At 56.8% G+C, this 19,010-nt stretch overlaps 5 protein-coding genes across 5 annotated transcripts; 2 read left to right on the forward strand and 3 right to left on the reverse strand.

Annotated features, from left to right (window-relative positions):
* Positions 1–509: 509 nt before the first annotated feature.
* BKCO1_3000065 (wsc domain-containing protein) lies at positions 510–2,076 on the reverse strand (the record flags this gene model as incomplete). Its single annotated transcript, XM_020273947.1, has 3 exons — positions 510–1,644; positions 1,696–1,767; positions 1,829–2,076. The coding sequence occupies 3 exons, from the start codon at positions 2,074–2,076 to the stop codon at positions 510–512; spliced, it is 1,455 nt and encodes a 484-aa protein (XP_020129763.1).
* Positions 2,077–5,033: 2,957 nt separating this feature from the next.
* BKCO1_3000066 (splicing factor 3a subunit 3) lies at positions 5,034–6,539 on the reverse strand (the record flags this gene model as incomplete). The annotated part of the gene is made up of 1 exon (XM_020273948.1): positions 5,034–6,539. The coding sequence occupies one exon, from the start codon at positions 6,537–6,539 to the stop codon at positions 5,034–5,036; it is 1,506 nt and encodes a 501-aa protein (XP_020129760.1).
* Positions 6,540–6,861: 322 nt separating this feature from the next.
* On the forward strand, positions 6,862–8,160 carry BKCO1_3000067 (atp-dependent rna helicase fal1; the record flags this gene model as incomplete). Its single annotated transcript, XM_020273949.1, has 3 exons — positions 6,862–7,147; positions 7,199–8,053; positions 8,102–8,160. 3 exons carry the CDS (start codon positions 6,862–6,864, stop codon positions 8,158–8,160), a joined length of 1,200 nt encoding a protein of 399 aa, XP_020129761.1.
* A 1,820-nt stretch (positions 8,161–9,980) lies between these two features.
* On the reverse strand, positions 9,981–11,440 carry BKCO1_3000068 (uncharacterized protein; the record flags this gene model as incomplete). Its single annotated transcript, XM_020273950.1, has 2 exons — positions 9,981–10,381; positions 10,432–11,440. The coding sequence occupies 2 exons, from the start codon at positions 11,438–11,440 to the stop codon at positions 9,981–9,983; spliced, it is 1,410 nt and encodes a 469-aa protein (XP_020129735.1).
* Positions 11,441–17,815: 6,375 nt separating this feature from the next.
* Positions 17,816–18,600, forward strand: BKCO1_3000069 (ankyrin repeat protein; the record flags this gene model as incomplete). Its single annotated transcript, XM_020273951.1, has 2 exons — positions 17,816–18,038; positions 18,128–18,600. 2 exons carry the CDS (start codon positions 17,816–17,818, stop codon positions 18,598–18,600), a joined length of 696 nt encoding a protein of 231 aa, XP_020129665.1.
* Between the last annotated feature and the right edge of the window lie 410 nt (positions 18,601–19,010).

The following is a 19,010-nucleotide window of genomic DNA, read 5'->3' on the forward strand; positions in this document are numbered from 1 at the left end:
GCCCGTGGCGGCAAAGCCGGCGGTGTACGGTGGCGTAGGGCTGGCACGGCATGACGAGCCAGAACAATCCATGCCGCGCGCCGTTGCATAACACAGAAAGCCTATCAAACACCCAAGTCACATGCAGCCGATCGCGCCCCCGAGTGAAGCATAATCATCGTTATAGTGTTGCTAGTACTAGCCACTACAGCGCGGAGCCGGCAAATGCCTATCCGATGTGATGCAGATTTCGGACCTTGTTAAGAACTAAGTGTGGAAAGAAGTTTGTACAGTAGGAACGTGACGCCCATCCGGGGCCAGGCGCAGCCCGCACCCAGAAAGGGATCGGTTTGATGTACTGCAAGGCAAGAAAGAGTCGAAGGAAGAAAGAAGCAATGGGGGTTATAGTAAAAGTCAAAACACCAAGCCTGTCCATCTTCTTTTCGTCCCGCATGAATAATTGAAAGCACACACAATGCCCGCAACACCTACCCATATGCCGGATATCTGTGTCGATTGCACCGCCTTCTCTAGGCGAGAAGACCGTGCTCGCGGCGGTTCTGGTGGTGGCCGTGGTGGAAGTGGCGCTTGTGCTTGGCCACCGGCGTCGCGTAGCTGCCGCCGGTCTCCGTAACGTAGACAACCTCCTCCTCGATCGCAACCTCGTACACGGCGCCGTTGCTGGTGTACGTCGTCGTACCGATGATCTCGCCGTCCGCGTCGCTGGCGCTCGGGGCGGGCGTGATGGCCGCCAGGTCAATCGTGGACGCACTGCCGGTAGCCTTGCTAGCGATCTTGGCAACAGTGACACCACCGCCGTTCTTGTCCGAGGCGAAGGACTCGTGGCCGGTCGAGTACGAGAGGGTGGGCACGAGCGGCGTGCTCGAGTGGCTGGTGGTCGAGATGGCGGCCGGCGAAGTCACCGCGGGCTTGACCGAGGCGTAGCCGGGACCGTACTGGATGGGGACGTTGCCGCAGAGGCCGTCGGAAGGACCCGCGCAGTTCTCATCCGCGAGAGCTTCGGGGACGGGGAACTTGCAGTCCAACATGTCATCCTCCTCCTGCAGGTTGAAGAGCGGGCAGTCCTCGACCAGGCCCGTCTCCGAAGTGCACGTGTCGACCGCCTTCTGGAGGAAGTCGACGTCCCAACCGGACATGAAATCACCGTGGTACCCGTATCCGGTGGGGTCACCGTGCGCCAGGACGAATTCTCCGTCAACGCCGATGAAGTCGTTGGTCGCCCAGATGGTCTCGTACATCAGGGAGATGAGACGCGTGTCGAAACCCTCGGGGCAGGTGCCGGTGATGGTCTGGTCGGGGTATGCCATGTGGTCCTTGTGGTTATCCGAATCGAGGTCCTTGCCGTTCCAGCACGACGGGAACATGACCTCGAGACGAAGGCCGGAGGAGCAGTTCTCGTCGAGGAAGGCCTTGTCGGGAAGGAAGTGGCGGTACAGGGTAGCCTCGGGCGGGTTGACGTCGTAGTGAAGGCAGTTGAAGCCAAGGGCCTTCTGCGCGAGAGCGCTCTGGGTGGCGTCCTCACCAGTCCAGGGCTTCTCGGGGTCAGGGACCGGGAGAGTGAAGTTGCGCTGGCGCATGTCACCCGCAAGCATGCGGAAGTTCTTGGGGAACGCCGTGACCTCGTCTCCGTAGAGAAGGTAGTAGCTGCAGAGAGTCAGCGTGCCGTGTGACACAGAGCGCGTTTGGACCACTTACGCAAGCATGCCGCCAACCTGCGGGACAACGACGGTAGTGCCATTGGGGTACATGAAGTGAAGCGAGGGCGTCCTGGGTAGAAGGTGAGTGTCAGCGCGCGCGCGTCTAGACTGCGATCTGGAGTGAGCCATACCAGTACGCGGAGTTGTCCTGGGTGACCTGGCAAGAGGTGCAAGACGACTCGAGCAGCTCAGCGTAGCCGACGCTCATGCCGAAGCTGCTACCGCCATGGATGGCGTGGGCGTGGCCGGAGACGACACCGTTGTCGACGATGGGGTCGATACGGGCGAGACCAGTGCGGCCGCGGCAGGGCATACGCCAGAAGGCGTTGGCGGCGCCGCTGAGGGCGAGGAGGGAGAGAATCTCCGCGTTCTTGACCATGTTGACGGTTGAAACCTGGAGTCGCCTTAGAATCGGAGGGTTAACGGGAAACGATCAGGGTCGGCCCGAGGAACGTGAGCGGGTCGGCAGGTCGGAAGCGAAAGGAAGGTGGTGAAAGGAGCGAAGAGGGTTGGTTGAGGAAGAGACGGGGGCCCGGTGGAGTTGAAGTGTGTTTGTTGGAAACGCGCACGGAGCCGCAGGTACCTACAATCAAAGACGCACCGCTTCTACTGCGGTTGGAGCAACGTAATTCGCGCGCGGGATACGGGCGGCCGTAACCTGTCTGGTGGGTAGGTCGAGATGGATCTTTCTTCAGCCCTACGAGACCAGATTCGGGACTTTTATGGCAACCCTGCGCGGTGGTAGCCCTTCTCCTTAACTTCAAATTGATTGCGCCCGTGCTGTAATCCACCGGGGACAAGTGATATTGCTCGATATGTCCAGGAAACGAAGGGCGCTGGGCCGCTGGGGGGGTAGGGAACGAGGGGAGTGTGCTTTTCGCAACGAACGAACGACGGACGGTCAGTAGTCAAAGGAGCGACTGGATGCGGGGAAGGCAAGGAGAGAAAGCGCGAGCGCAGCAGCAGTGGACAAGAAAAGTCACGATGAGGATAAGGAATGTTCTTTTCAGGACAGGGAAAACATGGGGGTACACGTTGACCTGAGACACGATGGATCCCCACTGGAATCTCCCTGACACACGGCGCACAGATAGCCGGGCGCCAGGGCCCAAGACATTCTTGCCCTGCTCAGGTGCGTCATCCCGGCGCCGGCGTGCACATCCTCGTTTACCGTCCGCTCTGATGAAACGCTGAGGGCCGTCCGATTGGCTTGGGCGCTTGGCCTGCCCTGCGTCCGCCCTCGCGCCGCGCAGCAGCCTCCCCGACGGCGCAAACGCAGCGCTGGTTCGGGTCGGGCTGCGGCTGGCGGCGCGCGGCGGCGGCGGGCGGTGGGCCAGCTGGGCTGCAGCAGCGCGGTGGTGGAGCTGCGGGCGGACAGCATCGTGAACCGCGGCGCCACCGTGCTTGCTCCATCTCCGTTACGCGCGCCGGCGCCTCCTAGCCTCCTAGCCTCACAGCCTCCTATTCGAGCAGCAGCGCCAAAGGCCGCTTGACTCGCGATCAGCGCTCTCATCTCGCGGCGCTCCGTCAGAGCGGCGGTGCGGTAGGCCAGCAGCGGCCGCCAGCACACTGCGAGGAGGCGGGCAAGCGCCCGCAATATGGCCAGGAGCAAGGCATACGTAACGCTGCGCTCCAATCGTGCCACTCGCCGGCCTGCCGCCGCGCTCAGCTCGTCACCCGCCGTGGAGGGGCGCGCTGTCGGGGTGTGGCTGCCGTTTCACGTCCATCGGTGGCGGAAGCTTGGTACTCGGGAAGTGTTCGACGCCGTGCCAGGCACCGGGCCACTCACAGCGCGCAGAGGATGCGGCGTGTCAGGCCGCGCTGAGCCCTACGGCGCGATAGAGGCGCTGCCGTATCGCGCGTGGGATTCCGTGGAACGCCCGCAGGACTGCAGGACCGCTTCTCTCGCACAGAGCACGCCGCATCCAACAGCTGAATTTCTTTTTCATCTGCGCCTCCCGATTCGCTGGCCACTGTGCGGCCATCGGCTTGACCGACTTCCGGCGCATTGTTCTCCTCGTACATGCTGCACCCACATCATCGCGCGAGGGAACAGCCGGCGGCTCTCTCAGGGGTCATGCGCCGGGGCGACTCGGGGTGGGGCGCCCGAGTCGAGTCGAGGGTCACGACTTGCCGCCTCTTCATCCCGGCGAAAAGGGCCGCGACAGGAATGGCACCCGAGTGGCCGTTTCGGCGCCATGGGAAAGCGTGAAGCTGCTGGCTGCTGTCAAGACCGGGATCGGGGAGCGCGGTCGCTCGGAGCGAGTCGTCGCCAGGATGGGATGCCTTTGCCATGCGGGGGTTCTTGTCAGTAGTCCCAAGTTCCCGACTCTGGTTCGGAAGCAACCCGAGCGCCGAGCGGGCTGAGCCTGTGGCAACTGCCGCCGCTCGCCAACAATGCGTGCCTCGTTGCCTAAGCGCAAGCGCCAGCGCCGGCAGCTGGGGGAACGGAATTCCAGCGTCGCGGCGTGACACCAGCCTCCCGCCGCCCTGCACGCGTCTCAAACAGTGGTGAACACCGCGCCCTCTCTGCATGATGGTGCCTGTCGATCACTGGGGAAGGGCATCAGACCCAATCCTCGCCCGCCAGCCCGCATCCGCCAGCCGCAGCACCGCTGAAGATCACCTGTTTCGAGCCGAAAGCTTGGTATGCAGCTTCTGAAACCGTGTTAAGCAAGGAACAGCCTTGCATCACCACCAACCTTCCCGGATCCGCTTCTTCTACTTCTATCGCACCCCTCGCGCATCCGCCACGCCTTAAGAGCATACCGCAGCTGCATCTGGAAGCGTTCTAGCACCTGCCGTGCTAGTCCGACCTCGCACGCCGTCTATCCAAAACGCTGCTGCATCACTGTCACGGGCAGGGGCACCCGCTACACGTTTAGTCCACGCTGCACTCGACGAGAAGAGCACGAGATACATTGTTGCTGCAAGCGATTGATTGATCAGCCAGACTATCTCAGACCTATGTATCTACCGCTGATGGTAGGCAGCTGCATTCCATCGCATGCGTTGCATCTGAAACTGTTCGCTGAAAAAAGCCTTCGTGGATATCGCCATCCTTTCTCCTGCAACGCCGTTATCGCCCATTTTTTATACCCAAATGCATGATGTGCCATCAAGCGAACATGGCCGTAGCCCTCAATGAGACTCCAGAGTGAGCTTCGTACACACGGTGTCAGGGAGATTTGCCGCAATAATGCATAGCCAATAATGTCCAATGCCCCAAACGTGCAAGGCCTGCGACCGATGCCCGCGTTCTGAGACAACGGCGACTCAACGCAGCAGCTGCGGGAAATTCGATCCTCTTAGTAGGAGCATCTCTTGGCAATCTTATCACAGCAAGCCCTGCTTCTGAAGGTCGTAGTAGACCTTCTCGGGCATGACGTTGCCCGCTGCATCCTCCATTTGGACCACGTTCTCCTGGGACTGCTTTTGCTTCTTCTTGTCGACCTCGATCTTCTTGTGGAGGTTGATTGCATCTTGGATGCCAGTGATCTCCCTGTAAAGTCCGGTATCCTTGGTGATTCCCAAACACTTTAGGCCGTAAAGGTGACGGCCCTCGGTAAAGTGCTTGTCGAAGGCGCGACGTCCCATGTACACAAAGTTACCACAAACCTCGCAGGGAAACTCGACACCGAGACCGTGCAGCTTGTACAGCCAGAACGGAATCGGCTTGCCATCCCAGGCAAGCGGCAGCTTAAGAGGGTTGTAGATCTTGTCCTCATCACCTTCTTCCTCACCTTCACCCTCCTGAACTTCGTCTATGCCCTCTGCATACAGAGAGTCGAGCTCCTGCTGACGCTCGCGCTCGGTCATACCCTGCCTGCGCTCGACATTGACGCGGGTATCACCGCGCTGTAGCTTCATGGCAGCCGCAAGCTTCTTGACAGAGAACTCACGCTGCGCAACGGCACGCTCTTTGAGACGCTTAGTGTCGACAGCGCCGTTCGAAGAAGGCTGGTCGTCGCCAGCCTGTCCGCCCGTCGCAGCCCTTTCAGCAGCGGCCCTCTTGTGCTTCCTTCCATTGAGGTGAGGCTTATACGTGTGCTCCTGGAACTCCTTCTGGCAGTCAGCGCACCAGTATCCAGAGCCAGATCCCTCAGTCACAGGGCCAGCAGTGGCACGCTTAGCTGCATCCTCGTCCTCCCAACCGGGGATCTCGTTGGCTTCCCACGCCTTCGCAAACTCTTCGTCGAACTCGGCGAACAGCCTGTCCAGATCCTCCAGCGGCCTCGTTTTCCTCATGAAGCCCTCAAGATACGAGACCAAATCGCCGAGATAGCGGAAGTAGGCATCTGTCATCTTGTTAGGACGCTTCAACTGGGCGAAGTTGTCGAACGTGTCTAGATACTGCAAGTAGGTGGAGTGTTTCGCATTCTTGTTGCCCGGCAGGTTCTCGTAGGCGTCGTGCAGGGTCGTCATGTCGAAGAAGCGCCCAAAGCCTTCCTCGCCAGTGAACATGGATTCGATGTTGGGCGCCATGGGCTCGGGCTCGCCGGGACGGCGCTTGTAGGCTCGCTCCAAGTTCTCGACCGCCTCGTTCGGGTATTCCTTGTGGTGGGACTTGATTTCCTTGTATTCCTTGTAGAATTCCTCGAAGATGTCGCCAGTGGAAATGGCCTGGACCTGGCGGGTGCGCTCGCCGTTCGAGTCGGCGTAGATGTCCAGCAACCGCTTGGATTGGCTCTGGATGCGATCAAGGAAGTTTGCCATCTGGTGATCACGGCGGAGGTGCTCCCTGTTGTTCCTGGGGTCCTCGAGAATGCGCTCGGCGGTGGCCTGCTCGAGGCGCTCGATGTCCTCGTGCAGCAGCCGCTGCTCCTCGAGGAGGATGCTCATGGCTGCGTGTGGGGCTGCGCTTTGGGAGGCGAGTCGGCTCGGGGGAGTAATTGATCGTCGACGCTGGAGGACAGGTTCGTTTGACGAGTGGGGGATGGTCGAGCTGAGGTTCAGCACTGGGAGGCGGCGGCGGCGAGGTCGCGGGCGAGATTGTCGACGCGACGAATGCCAAGCCTTTTCCGCGCTAAAAGCTCCGCGCCAGCTCCCCGGAAACTTCACCACCGCCCGCCGCGCTCAGGCCGCAAACACCGTCCAACTGCCGTGCGCTTTTCACGCCCGCCCGATTTTCCGCCAACAACAATTGGAAGCAGCTTCACACAACATGGCCGACGGAATCGACAGACGCGCCGATGAGAAGATGGAGTTCTCCACCTCCAAGGAGGTTACGGTGGCTCCTACCTTCGAGGCCATGCACCTGAAGGAGAATCTTCTGCGCGGCATCTACGCCTACGGCTACGAATCGCCCTCCGCCGTCCAGTCGCGTGCCATTGTGCAGGTCTGTAAGGGTCGCGACACTATTGCCCAGGCCCAGTCTGGTACCGGCAAGACTGCCACTTTCTCCATCAGTATCCTTCAGGTCATCGACACGGCGGTGCGCGAAACCCAAGGTGTGTGGTTCCGGTCGCGTTGCGCCTAAGCCTCTTCGCTGACCTCTTCAGCTCTCGTTCTATCTCCCACTCGCGAACTTGCGACCCAGATCCAGTCTGTTGTCATGGCTCTCGGCGACTACATGAACGTCCAATGCCACGCTTGCATCGGTGGCACCAACGTCGGCGAGGATATTCGCAAGCTCGATTACGGCCAGCACGTCGTTTCTGGCACTCCCGGTCGCGTCGCTGACATGATCCGCCGCCGCAACCTTCGCACTCGCCACATTAAGATGCTTGTTCTGGACGAGGCTGATGAGTTGCTCAACCGTGGCTTCCGCGAGCAGATCTATGACGTGTACCGCTATCTGCCTCCTGCGACTCAGGTTGTCGTTGTCTCGGCCACGCTTCCGTATGACGTTTTGGATATGACCACCAAGTTCATGACGGACCCAGTCAGGATTCTCGTCAAGCGTGACGAATTGACTCTTGAAGGCCTGAAGCAGTACTTCATTGCTGTCGAAAAGGAAGAGTGGAAGTTCGATACTCTTTGCGACCTTTACGATACCCTTACCATCACGCAGGCCGTCATCTTCTGCAACACCAGGAGAAAGGTCGACTGGCTTACCGATAAGATGCGGGAGGCCAACTTTACTGTATCTTCGATGCACGGCGAGATGCCGCAGAAGGAGCGCGACAGCATCATGCAGGATTTCCGTCAGGGCAACTCTCGCGTTCTGATCTCGACCGACGTCTGGGCCCGTGGCATCGACGTCCAGCAGGTGTCGCTGGTTATCAACTACGACCTCCCTAGCAACCGTGAAAACTACATTCACAGAATTGGTCGCAGTGGACGTTTTGGTAGGAAGGGTGTCGCTATCAACTTCGTTACGAGCGAGGACGTCAGGATCCTTCGCGACATCGAGTGTGAGTGCCACCTTCTCTATCCTATTGGACTTTTACTAATGTTGGCAGTGTACTATTCTACTCAAATCGACGAGATGCCGATGAACGTTGCGGATCTTCTTTCCTAAACAATATTGGTACTTGGCGTTTGTTCGGAGACAGCTTTCTTGACAGCGAAAAAAAAAAGGGCACTATGCCCATATTCACACAGGACACTTTGAGCGGGGAGGAAATGGGCTTTGTAGCCAGATGGTTAGTTCTCTACACTAAAAGCTTCACATGTTTGGTTCTGACATTCGCTACACCGAAGATATCTAGATTGATCATTGCTTTGCACCAGAAGACGACCGGACCCTTCATAATTCCATCTGGTAGGCTCGGGACTAAGCACAGGGTATGGCTAACATGGACCAAAGATGCCAAATTCGACGTATTCCCAGGATTACTTGACCAGATTTGAACGCAGATCACGCTGGGGATGGAAGAGTCTCTGACCAATGCTCGTGAATTTAGATGGTGCTAATCCAAGCGATGATGGAATGAGGTTTGCATCAACCGAAATCACTAGAACAAATGGCTTTCCGAGAACCGACGACTGGCTTTCATGCTGACAAGTGCTCACTGACCACGCTCCCACCTATAGCTTGGATTTTGACGGCATGCCAGAGGTGATACTTGCGGTTGCACAGTGGGTCGTAAAGGATTTATCCGTCTATACCCCGCGAAGAACACTACGACCTTCCTGTGTGTGGACTGTCGGAGCAAATGGAGGACCACTTTTCACCAACTTTGATCGTTACCTCCAACCTTGACCGATAAGAAGTGTGACAAGACTTTTGGCATGATTCATTCAGCAGTAAAGTGTGCTTGACGGAAGGTCAGCGCCCAACCGATGTTCTTGAGTAAAGAGTCTGAAGTCTCCCGGAAAATATGGGAAGTATCGCCGGACTTTGCTTTCTTGAAGGAGCGTCGTTTCAACAAAGCCGACAAGCCTGTTCCGGCCGAGGGATCTTCGGCCGAAGTGTATGGTATCTTGGTGGATGACTCGGTGTTTCTGGGGTTGTCAAACGATTTAGGGTGATACGCTGACCGGTGTAGGCTATACTCTGCGAGTAGAGGCTCGATGGGATATTGAGCGATTGCTTGTCTTCTTGTGAAAGGGAAGGTTACGCGATCTATTGAATATGCAAGCGGTAGGCAACGGTGACGCGCGGCTTATATTGTGTGCTTTCCCAATCGCTGCGGAGTAAGAACAAATCAGGTTTCCCAAGCCTGCATCGCTTTTGAGGGGCTGTGCGGCTGCCCGGCCTCTCCTTGTGAGGACCCAGAGGAGCCTCAACGGACCCGAGCAAAAGTGAGGCGTTGTGGTGCCACGCCCTGCAAGTTTCCGTGTATATCACTTGGCAACCCACCGAGCCGTTTCTGGCCAATTCTATCAGCATGAGTCGGATGCAGTAAGAGGACCACTTGAATAGAAACAAGAATTGAGAAAGTCACCAAGCTTGAACGGCATGAGATGAATTCCGACCCCAGTCGTCACACAAAGCACCAGCGACTTCGCGCTTTTGTGAGACGCTTGTGTCTCTCTGTGACGGCTGCATGGTTGTTGCATTGTGTCATGGGGGCCGGAATGCAGCAAACACTTGCGCGGCCTGTCGGTAGCATATCGCATTGGCTGAGACCTGCAGGCATCATGATCCCGGCTGTCGCCTACGCATGTCAAACAAGCAAACACCGTCCCGTGCGCAATCCATGACCACGAGGCCGGTTATTCGGTGTTGTAAAGAGGATGGGCGATCGGAGCGCCGGTCTGGACACAAATGCACGACATTTCTGTGAATGAAAGCAACCAGGAAAGAGCTTCAGCTCTGTCAACCTTGGTGCAATGGTAGGAGAACCGGCCTCGTAACTACAACATTCTGATGAATCAAAGGGAACAAAAGGCCAACTAAGTGATCAGTATTGCAGTCTCCACCTCCTCAAAGGGCCGCGGGGAGCCGAGCTTCTCCCCATTCTCGTCCGTAACTTGAAGCAAGGCTGGAAAGATGACGACAGAGCCGGGTTCATGGCCAGGGCCGGTTTGCCATTCAAATTCCCAGGAGCTCGGGTGCGAAAACAAGAGGAAGGCGAAGCCCGTCGCGCGTTTGAGAATTTCCTCGAGATTCTGGCGCCGGTTCGCATTCTCGTCTCTTCTCGCTCTCAGGCGTACCAAAACAGAGTCCAGTTCATCAAGTACACGGCCTATGTTGTGCCATCTCGGGTCACTTTCAGTCACGACTTTTGAGCCGTATGTCTGTTGGAGCATGCTCGCGGTTATGGCCCGCCACTTGCTGAGTAGTGCCGTCCGTGCTGTCTTTTCGTAAGCTCCATCTCTTAGCCGGCAATTTGGAGAAACCAACCGTGTTCATCATCCTGCATCCCCGTCATGGATTCAAGGCAGCTGGCTACTTCCGGCGGCAGAAAGCTCGAGCTTGCCTGGCTTTTGGGGCCGATTCGTGAAAAGATGGCCGATGCTATCAGATAGCGTAGCGCCGGGGTGCGTATTTGTGGGCTCGCGATTGCGGACACCATCTGCGAGGCCGAGATTCGGGACGTCTCCATCAAGCCGGCAAGAGTCGGTTCGTCGATTGCATCCGAATCGATTTCGGACGTGCGGTAATAGCTCACGACATGGCTGTCGATCATGCTCTTGAGCGTCGACATTTCATTGGAGATGCTGTCGTCTGCCACCGGTTGCGGAGGGTGTGTCTCAACCGACGAATTCCTCATGTCTATCGCTGTGACTTGTGGCACGCCACTGGTCTTGTTCTCTCCGTAGGATGGTAACTGTTTCCGCGGAGCCTCGGGGTTGTAACGTGGTTCCCGTTTCCTTGATCTTCGAGAACAAAAAAAGAACACGAGAGAGGCCAGCAGGATCCCGCCCATCGCAGCCCCAACTCCAATGCCTGCAGCCGCTCCAGAGCTGAGCCCTTTGCCATCTTGCGCGTTGGTTGGTTTCGTGGGAGAGGGAGATGGTGCTGAGGTACTACTCGTCGCGGTTCGAACCGTTGATGCTGAGGTACTACTCGTCACGGTTCGAACCGTGGAAGCTTGCGAAGTATCTTCGACTGTCGATGTCGTCTGCGGGGGCTTGATGGTGGAGACAATAGATGGGTTATCGAGAGCATATGCATACATGTTGGTTCCGGTGATACCCTTTGTGTAAGTGATCAAGACCAATACTGTGCCCACCGGCATATTTGTTGTAGTCTTATCTTGACCCGCAGGAGGTATGATTGGTGTTGGAAGAACAGCGGCTGCGCTGCCTCCCTCAGCATCGGTGTAGACAACCTGCGTCTGAAGGCCGGCCTTTGGAATCAATGGCGGCGACCTGGTGGAGCCAGGCTTATTTTGTGTAATGGTGGACATGGATGTCGAAGTGAGAGGCCAGGAAGAGGACTTAATGAAGAGACGGATGCAGTTAAACGGCGAAAACGCCGAGGAGAGTGAGAATGTGTTCTAGAAGTCAGCCTCAGCAAAGTGGCCTCGTGCATTAATTCATTTCTCTGGTTGAATGAAGTACATGCCTGCGCACATGCACTAACCACTACCCGGACGCCAGCTGAGTGTCTGAGCTGATACACAAGGGTATGCAAGCAGCGCGGCACAGAAGTGTTTGGGGGCCAGACGGAAGCCATGTACGTCCCATGTATGCGCCCGCCTTGTGAGTCCCGAGCTTTGCTTATACGCAGCGGCGGGCGCATTGTGATTGGGTGAGACTGCACGAATTTTCTATTGATCGGCATTGCAAGAGACGCGAAGGCTACGCATTACACTAGCCTATCGGCGGACATGCATAAGGGAAAGCGCTTGGCCAGTCGTCTCTCCGGATTCGGCCGTTCCGAGATGACGAAGCATTGCACAAGTTGGTTTTTGTGAGCGTCCTTTTCGGCTCGTCCGAGAATTTTGCCATGGTATTGAGTCTCACAAGGCATTAGCAGCCGGTCTGGTGTGACATGGCGTTCATGACTCAGATCTGATTGTTTGTGCCGTCAGTGTTGCTGGGGAGCAGGAGGCATCCGTCGGAGACCAGTTCAACGTCCTGAATTATAGAACTTAAAAGCTCTCGCCGTAGCTGGCCTACTTTAGGAGCGGGTTCGCTGCCTTGCAGACGTCTCCTTACGACGGAATTGAATTGGGCCCGCAAATACATGTACGGAGTAGATTGACGGCAAATATTGGCTGATAGGCCACATATGGTGGTGGCAGTGGATTTCGGGATGACCTGTAAGTGATGATAGCTGAATGAGATAGAGCTTGTTTTCAGAGAAGTGTATGACGTTGGATGTCTCGCCCGGAATACTCAAGTTACCATCACGTGCCTATCTGCGTCTCTCATCATATATCATCACCAAACTGAGCCTTACATGTTTTCCCAGGTACCGGAGTCTCTTACGCAAACCTATCCATCAGCTCCGAAGCCATCCGTCGGATCTAGAAATGGCTAGGCCTCGGATAGGCGGATGAGAACAAGGTCCTACTGTCCTAGTCTGCCCTCACAACCCACAAATCCCCTCTTCCTGGGGGTTCGGCTCCGAAACAATTTCAGAGCAGACGGATGATAGCCGAGAGTATCGAGAGCGGTTCAAGACATATCTGGACGTCTCCAGGCTCCACAAAGCACAATCTGAGCTGCCAAACGAAACCACGAGGTTAATTTACGACGTCAAAAAGTAGTTTGAGGGCTACTTGCGTCGTCTGTATCAGCATATCGAGTTCGCGCTCAGCTATCAGCTCCCTGGCGCATACTGGCCTGACGCGTATATCGAATTCATGTTTGGTGTTCCTACAACCTGGAACAACCCCGCGGTGGAGAAATTCAGGACGGTGATCCACCGCGCCGAATTTGACCAGCATCTGAGACATGCCGTCTCCATAGGTCTCACCGGAGCGGAGGCTGCCGCTGTGCACACGTCAACTGAAGCACCGGGAATCTTCAGGGTATGTATGTCTCTCAAGTGATGAATCACCTGGAACGGTGCGACGGAGGCGCCTCCACAGACCGTTTGTTGATGTGCACAGGATCAAGACATTCTCCTCGTGTGTGATGCAGGGGGTGGTACCACTGATCTGTCGGTCTTGAAAATCGTTACCAGCTAGAGTCGTTGCATGCCTCTGCAGCAGCTTGACGTTGTTTTTGGTAAACGAAGACCATCAAACCTTTCAAAATCCCAACCGGAACTGTTCGCAGAAGAGACTATCGGCTCGGCGGCAATCGACAATGGCTTCGAGGATCTGGCTTTGCAGCGCCTGTCGGGGATCGACCGTTCTGTCATCAGTCTAGAACCTGAAGAGGTAGCGTGGCAGATGATGAAGAGCACATAATTCTAAAATTCCAAGTGTGAGCATGGCGTACCCAGTGATACACCTATATTCTCCATCAGTACTCTTCAAATTGACAGGAATTACTCACAGGCAGAAATTGGCGTGATGCATGGAGAAACGAGGTTCAGAAAGTAAGACGATTGCTTTTTGATCAACCTTGTTTAGCCTTTTTTTTTCAGCTGATTATGGGACGGAGAGGATCTGAAATTCCTCTTTGACAAGCAAGTGCAAAAACTATTCGGGCTCATTGACCATCAGCTCGAGAGGCTTCAAAGAAGATATCCAGGCGAGCAAGTAGTAAGACATACCCCCCGTAACTTGGATACGGAGCACTGATGCCCCTAGACCCACGTCACCCTCTCCGGCGGACTACGTACAGAAGCGTCCCATGGAAAGATATGCGCGCGGAAGACACGTCTTCCTCAACGCCCAAAACATCCACTTCCGAACCGCGCCGGATCCTCAACTTGCTTGTCTCCAAGGGCCTTGTGACAGATAACCATCGGAATCTATGAAGCGGGAAGAGCATTTTAGATCGGCAGTGTTGCAGGGCATCTTACGGCACACTCTGTAAAGTTGCGCATGACAACAACATTCCCTGTACGGACCCTTGTATTTGTTTCCCTGTGCGAGATCTGGTCCGACCTCTCCAACGCCGACCAGTGAGAGTCCAAGGAGAAGAACGGGCGCTTCTGGGAGACGACGAGTCAGTGCCATTATGTCGTCGAGTACCAGATTCAGGTCATCATCGGCCCGGCCGATCTACGTTTTGAGTTGTGCACGCGAGCTCCTTATTACTCTATGGAAATGCGCCGTCTTACCGAAGCGCATTGGTGTGCAGAGATTTTCATCAAAGCTGACACGCGCGTGAACCAGGTTCAACGGCCAGAAGCTGAGCAGAGACCAGTCTATTTGCGTTGAATGGTCGCCCGCGACGCCGCCCACAATGTTGGCGGCCGAAATGCCTGCTCCGCCGCAGGTGAGACAGGATTCGGACGAGAGCGAGTACTTGTCGCGGAACAAAGAGCATAGACGAGTGCTGGGGAGTCTGGCGAATATCCTGAACGGTCGATAGATAAGTGTGTGACACAGGGGCTCTGAAGACACCACATCGAAGTATGAGTGGCAAGACACTCATGTGCTGAGACCCGCCGATGAGAGACTATGGGAAGCTTTGCCGTATTGTTTCCCAACTGTCAAGTTGCTACGTAGGAAAATAAGACCATTGCGTGCTATTTCTGGAAGGATGTGTGGAAAGTTCATTGTGTTATCATGAGTGACGATGAAATGGATTACAAAGTGTGCTTTCCTTTGTAGGTAGCTAAAGCCAGTGTCTGGATGTTTCTGTGCGATTGAAATGCCTACATCTATACCCAGAAGTCTTCTCCAGCTGCACACTTAAGAAGTAGTTTTGAAGTCTGCGTCTGTATCCTAACATTTCCTTCAAGCGTCTGTGCAGACGTGGTAGTATCCTTCGCAGAAAACACGGAAAGGGATGGATACTTTGCAACTTACTAGGGCAAAAAGGTAGCATAGCAGAGAGAGCTGTGCATCAACCTCTTCACTCTCCACAAACCTTACGCCAATACCTCACAGATTGCGTGGCTTGACTTCTGGTAAATCCCGTATGCAGAGATGATTTCTCGCAGCTAATCAATTCCTTCGCAGGTGCGCCTATTTTGAAGTGTAGAATAACGGTGAGCGGTGGCGGCAGGCCGGTTCAACATGAGGCTCAACGAGATGCAAGAACGACGACATGTGAACCCTACTGAAGCACCATCATCGAGAATGGGGCTTCCCGGCGAACCTGACGCCAGGATGGACCCAAGCAAGAGCGACTGCTTTTCGTTGCCCCTGCACTACCCTTGCTGGCCTAGTCATCTGAGAAGGTGTTCGATCGACAACGAGCGCGGACCGACTGCTTCAGCGGCACAGAGCCACACCGCATTTAGCATTCCGCTTACCGTTTTCCTTTCAGCCTCATGTCTCCTCGGCCGTGCATGTCAGTCTTTCGGTCCCGAAATAAGGCCTCGTGCTACCACCGGTTTTCGTGCGGCCCCTGGGTGGACTGAGTGGTGCAAAAGCAAAATCAGTCGATCCGGGGGGTGGCTATGCATAGCGTGGTGTGATGCGATGCATCGGTGGATTGCGGAGTTGATGGAGAGAGCAAAACAGTGGGGCAGCCGAGCCGTTATAGGACATGGGGTCCTGATGCTGCCGAACATGCGTTTTCTTTTGGCCATGCGAGGCTGGAAATACATCCCAGCCCTTCTCGCGACATTCACTAGCCTCGGATCGTGTTTTTTGGTTATGCAAAAAGTCGGACATAGGGAAGCTGTAGATCAACGATACGTGTGCATGAGTAGTACCGAGACCGAGCAGCCTCCAGGCAGAACTACCGAGGAAGAAACAGGAGAGCCGAAAGGCGATATGATTTTCCTGATTGGCTGACAACTACCGAAAGTGGAGATCTGTTAGATCGCAGATGTGGCGGAGAAGAGAAACGACTTCGCGAACTCAAGGCTGATAGGTAAAGATGTTGAGCAGTTTCAAGGCGTGACGTGTGTATACAGGAAGGAACCTTGAGGAACTTGTTTCGTCATAGGGAAGAGCGAAAGGACTGGTGCTGACGAGGTGCAGTCTCAACCGGTTTGTAAAAGTGCCGATCCGGCACCTGATCGCATTCTCGCTTGAAGGGAAGCTTGAAGTCCCGATAGACTGACGATCTGAGGGCACCTGGACACCTGGGGACATACTATAATAATGCTCGGTGACGGCACTTCAGCAAGGGGTTGGCACACGGAGAAGGAGTTGGAGGGCAGTGAAAGCCGGTGCTAAAATCCAGATCATCGCGTCGCCCAGTTAACAGTCTTGTTCCCGTGCGAAATCGTTCAGTGCCGCAATATGGCTTCGCACACACTAGGAAGGTGGTGTGCTTACGAAGGGCCACGTCGACGGATGACGAGGCGCTAGAGCACCGACAAAGTGTGAATGAAGGGAAGTACCTTGAGGGGTGGGGTGCTAGCCTCGAAACGTACAGCTGGCAGAGCGTTGCCGGCTCGGCCAGACGCCGAACACGGGCGGGATCGCACTTGTGCTGGCAGGACGAGATGGGCCTTGTTGGGAGAGCAAGATAAGGCGCACAGCTCCGCCAGAGCTACCGCAATTGAGGCCGGTGAGTCTGGGTGGTGGCGCACCGATATCTCTTGCGGCAGATAGCCAATTGGGATGTCGGCACTGCTAGCAAGTGCGGGATGGCAGCCGAGGTTCCGAGCCCTTGAGTCCACATGCTGATCGTCTCTTGGGGCGGAAGCCTCAATGCAGTAGGAGTGAGACCGGCTCCAGACACGAAATCCCCGAAATAACGCGTGGCGCCGATCCAGACCCGCACGTGGGCGCAGGAATCATCTCCAGGCTGGGCTGATGAAAGGGAGGACTGTGATCAGCGGGGCTATCAGTAATCCAAAAGCCCAGCAACAGGCACGGCAGCAGCCTCATTCCGGATCAGAGGAGATGAGGCACGATGGCTGTGCAGCCGTTGGCAGGCGGCAGGGTTCATGCGCAACGTGCTGGCCGCTCCGGCACGTGTCCAGTGAGGCGCGCAGAACCCCCCAGGCAGGACGCTGCACCGCTCAGCCGCATCCAACCCCTGGCGGGTGCCAGCTCCTTCGCACAAGAACGGTTGCTGGGAGGCCGCAAGCTGTGGCCACCTGGATCTGCGCCGCGCTAGCGCTCGGCCGCTCGCACGCTGGTCCCAGGCGCAGGCGAGAGCGGCCAGACACAGGCGACCCCCGGCGACGCCGGACAGCCTCATGTGAGCCTGACGAGAAGCGAGTTGCAGCAGGCGGCGAGAGCGAACGGCCATGGCGGGAGTGGAACGGCGGCGGAGAGAACGCCCGTTTGCCACGAGGGCGTAGGACGAGGCAGCGAAAGCTTGTTGTGTGGAGAAGGCTGTGGGGGATGGGCGGCGGTGGCCGAAGAAGGGCCCCCCCCACTGGCTGGCGGGCACGAGGCGCCAAGCCGAGCTCGGAAGGCAGCCGCGCTTCCCCGGCGTGTGCGCGGCCGCGCAGCCCACACCTGAGCTTCGCTCGGCGTCGGCATAATTTTTTTTTCCTGGTGCGACGGCGACGGTAGCCCTCCACCACACGGGCAGCCAGCGCAGACGGCCTTGCTAGCACAAACCTTCCAATCTCCAGCATACTTCGCCGCCTTCCCCAGAACCGCCGAGCCGCCCACCGCAGTCGAGCTCCCCTCGAGCACCGGACCCTCGGCCTGCACGAACGCAAGACAGCCCCGCCCGCCCGCCCTGCCCAAAGCCGCCTCGCGCGCAAAAACGCAATTCTTGTCACCCAGCCACACCGAGCCTCAGCGCCTGCCCCTCGAAACCGCCCCCGTTGCGCGACCTTGCACGTCATCCAAATGCCCGCCACCGCCAACCCTGCTAGCCTCGCCCTTACCGAGGACGAGGTCGACGATCTCCTGTATCTCGCCCGTGCGAACGAGACCCAGGACCTGCCGCACTACCTTCAAGAGCTCTCCCAGAGCCATGCCGGCAGCTCACATGCCGACATCCTAGTCGCTGCCGTCGACGAGCTCTCGGGCAACACCGTCCTCCACTATGCCGCCGCGAACGGTCACACTGGTACGTTGGACAAAACCGCCCCGCACTGCCATGCCCGGGTGTCTCGTGGAAGCGGGCTGACCGAATGCTCTTGCGCCGTGTCCGTGTAGAAATCCTCAACACCGTCCGCAACACCCTCACCTCGGCAGCCCCCTCCCCCGAGGCCGTGAAGGAATCGTACAAGTCATTCGTGAACCTGAAGAACGCTGCGGGCAACACGGCGCTGCACTGGGCTGCCCTCAACGGCCATCTGCCGGCCGTGCAGACGCTGGTCGCGCTCGGTGCCGATGCCACCATCCTCAACGCTGCGGGCCATGACGCCGTCTTCGAAGCCGAACAGAATGGAAAGAATGACGTCGTTGGATGGCTGCTTGTTGAGGGCGGCGCGCTAGACACAGTGGTCGGCGCATTGAAGGATGAAGAGGCCGCCGAGTCCAGCAAGACCGGGTCAAGGGATGATGACGAAGGAGAGGATGTGGAGATGAAGATCACTATGGGCGACACGTCAGAGTCGGGTGTGGAGAAGGGCGTCGAAAACCTGCAGATGGACGACGCTAAAGCCAAAGGGAAGGCGAGTGGGTGAAAAGAGACTGTGGGTCTGACCATGCACAACTCGTTCGGCGCTGCCACAAGTGAGGAGCCGAAAGGCCAGGTGCGGGAGTTGTTGGCATCCAGGGACTCGGTTCCTTTCCGCGTCCGTTCGGCGTACCGGCGCAAACGCTATAGCGGCCGAGCCACCACCTAAGTTAGTCGCAAATTGCGAGGCTGAGGCTACCGGATGCATCACTACTAAAACTGCCTTAGGCACAGGTCTGAAGGCGCAGCCTTCTGTTGGGAAAATGCCGCAATATTTCGCAATTGCGCGATTATCTATCATGCAGAATGACCGAGATGGCCCTCTAAACTTTTCAAGCCCTCCTCAAATACTACTCGAAGGGGACGAGTCTAGAAATGAACTGTTCTGTGGTTTGTGCTGTGTTCCATCAGTAACGG

The sequence above is a fragment of the Diplodia corticola genome (genome assembly GCF_001883845.1).
Source record: "Diplodia corticola strain CBS 112549 chromosome Unknown scaffold30, whole genome shotgun sequence".
In the NCBI taxonomy this organism is placed as follows: Eukaryota; Fungi; Ascomycota; class Dothideomycetes; order Botryosphaeriales; family Botryosphaeriaceae; genus Diplodia; species Diplodia corticola.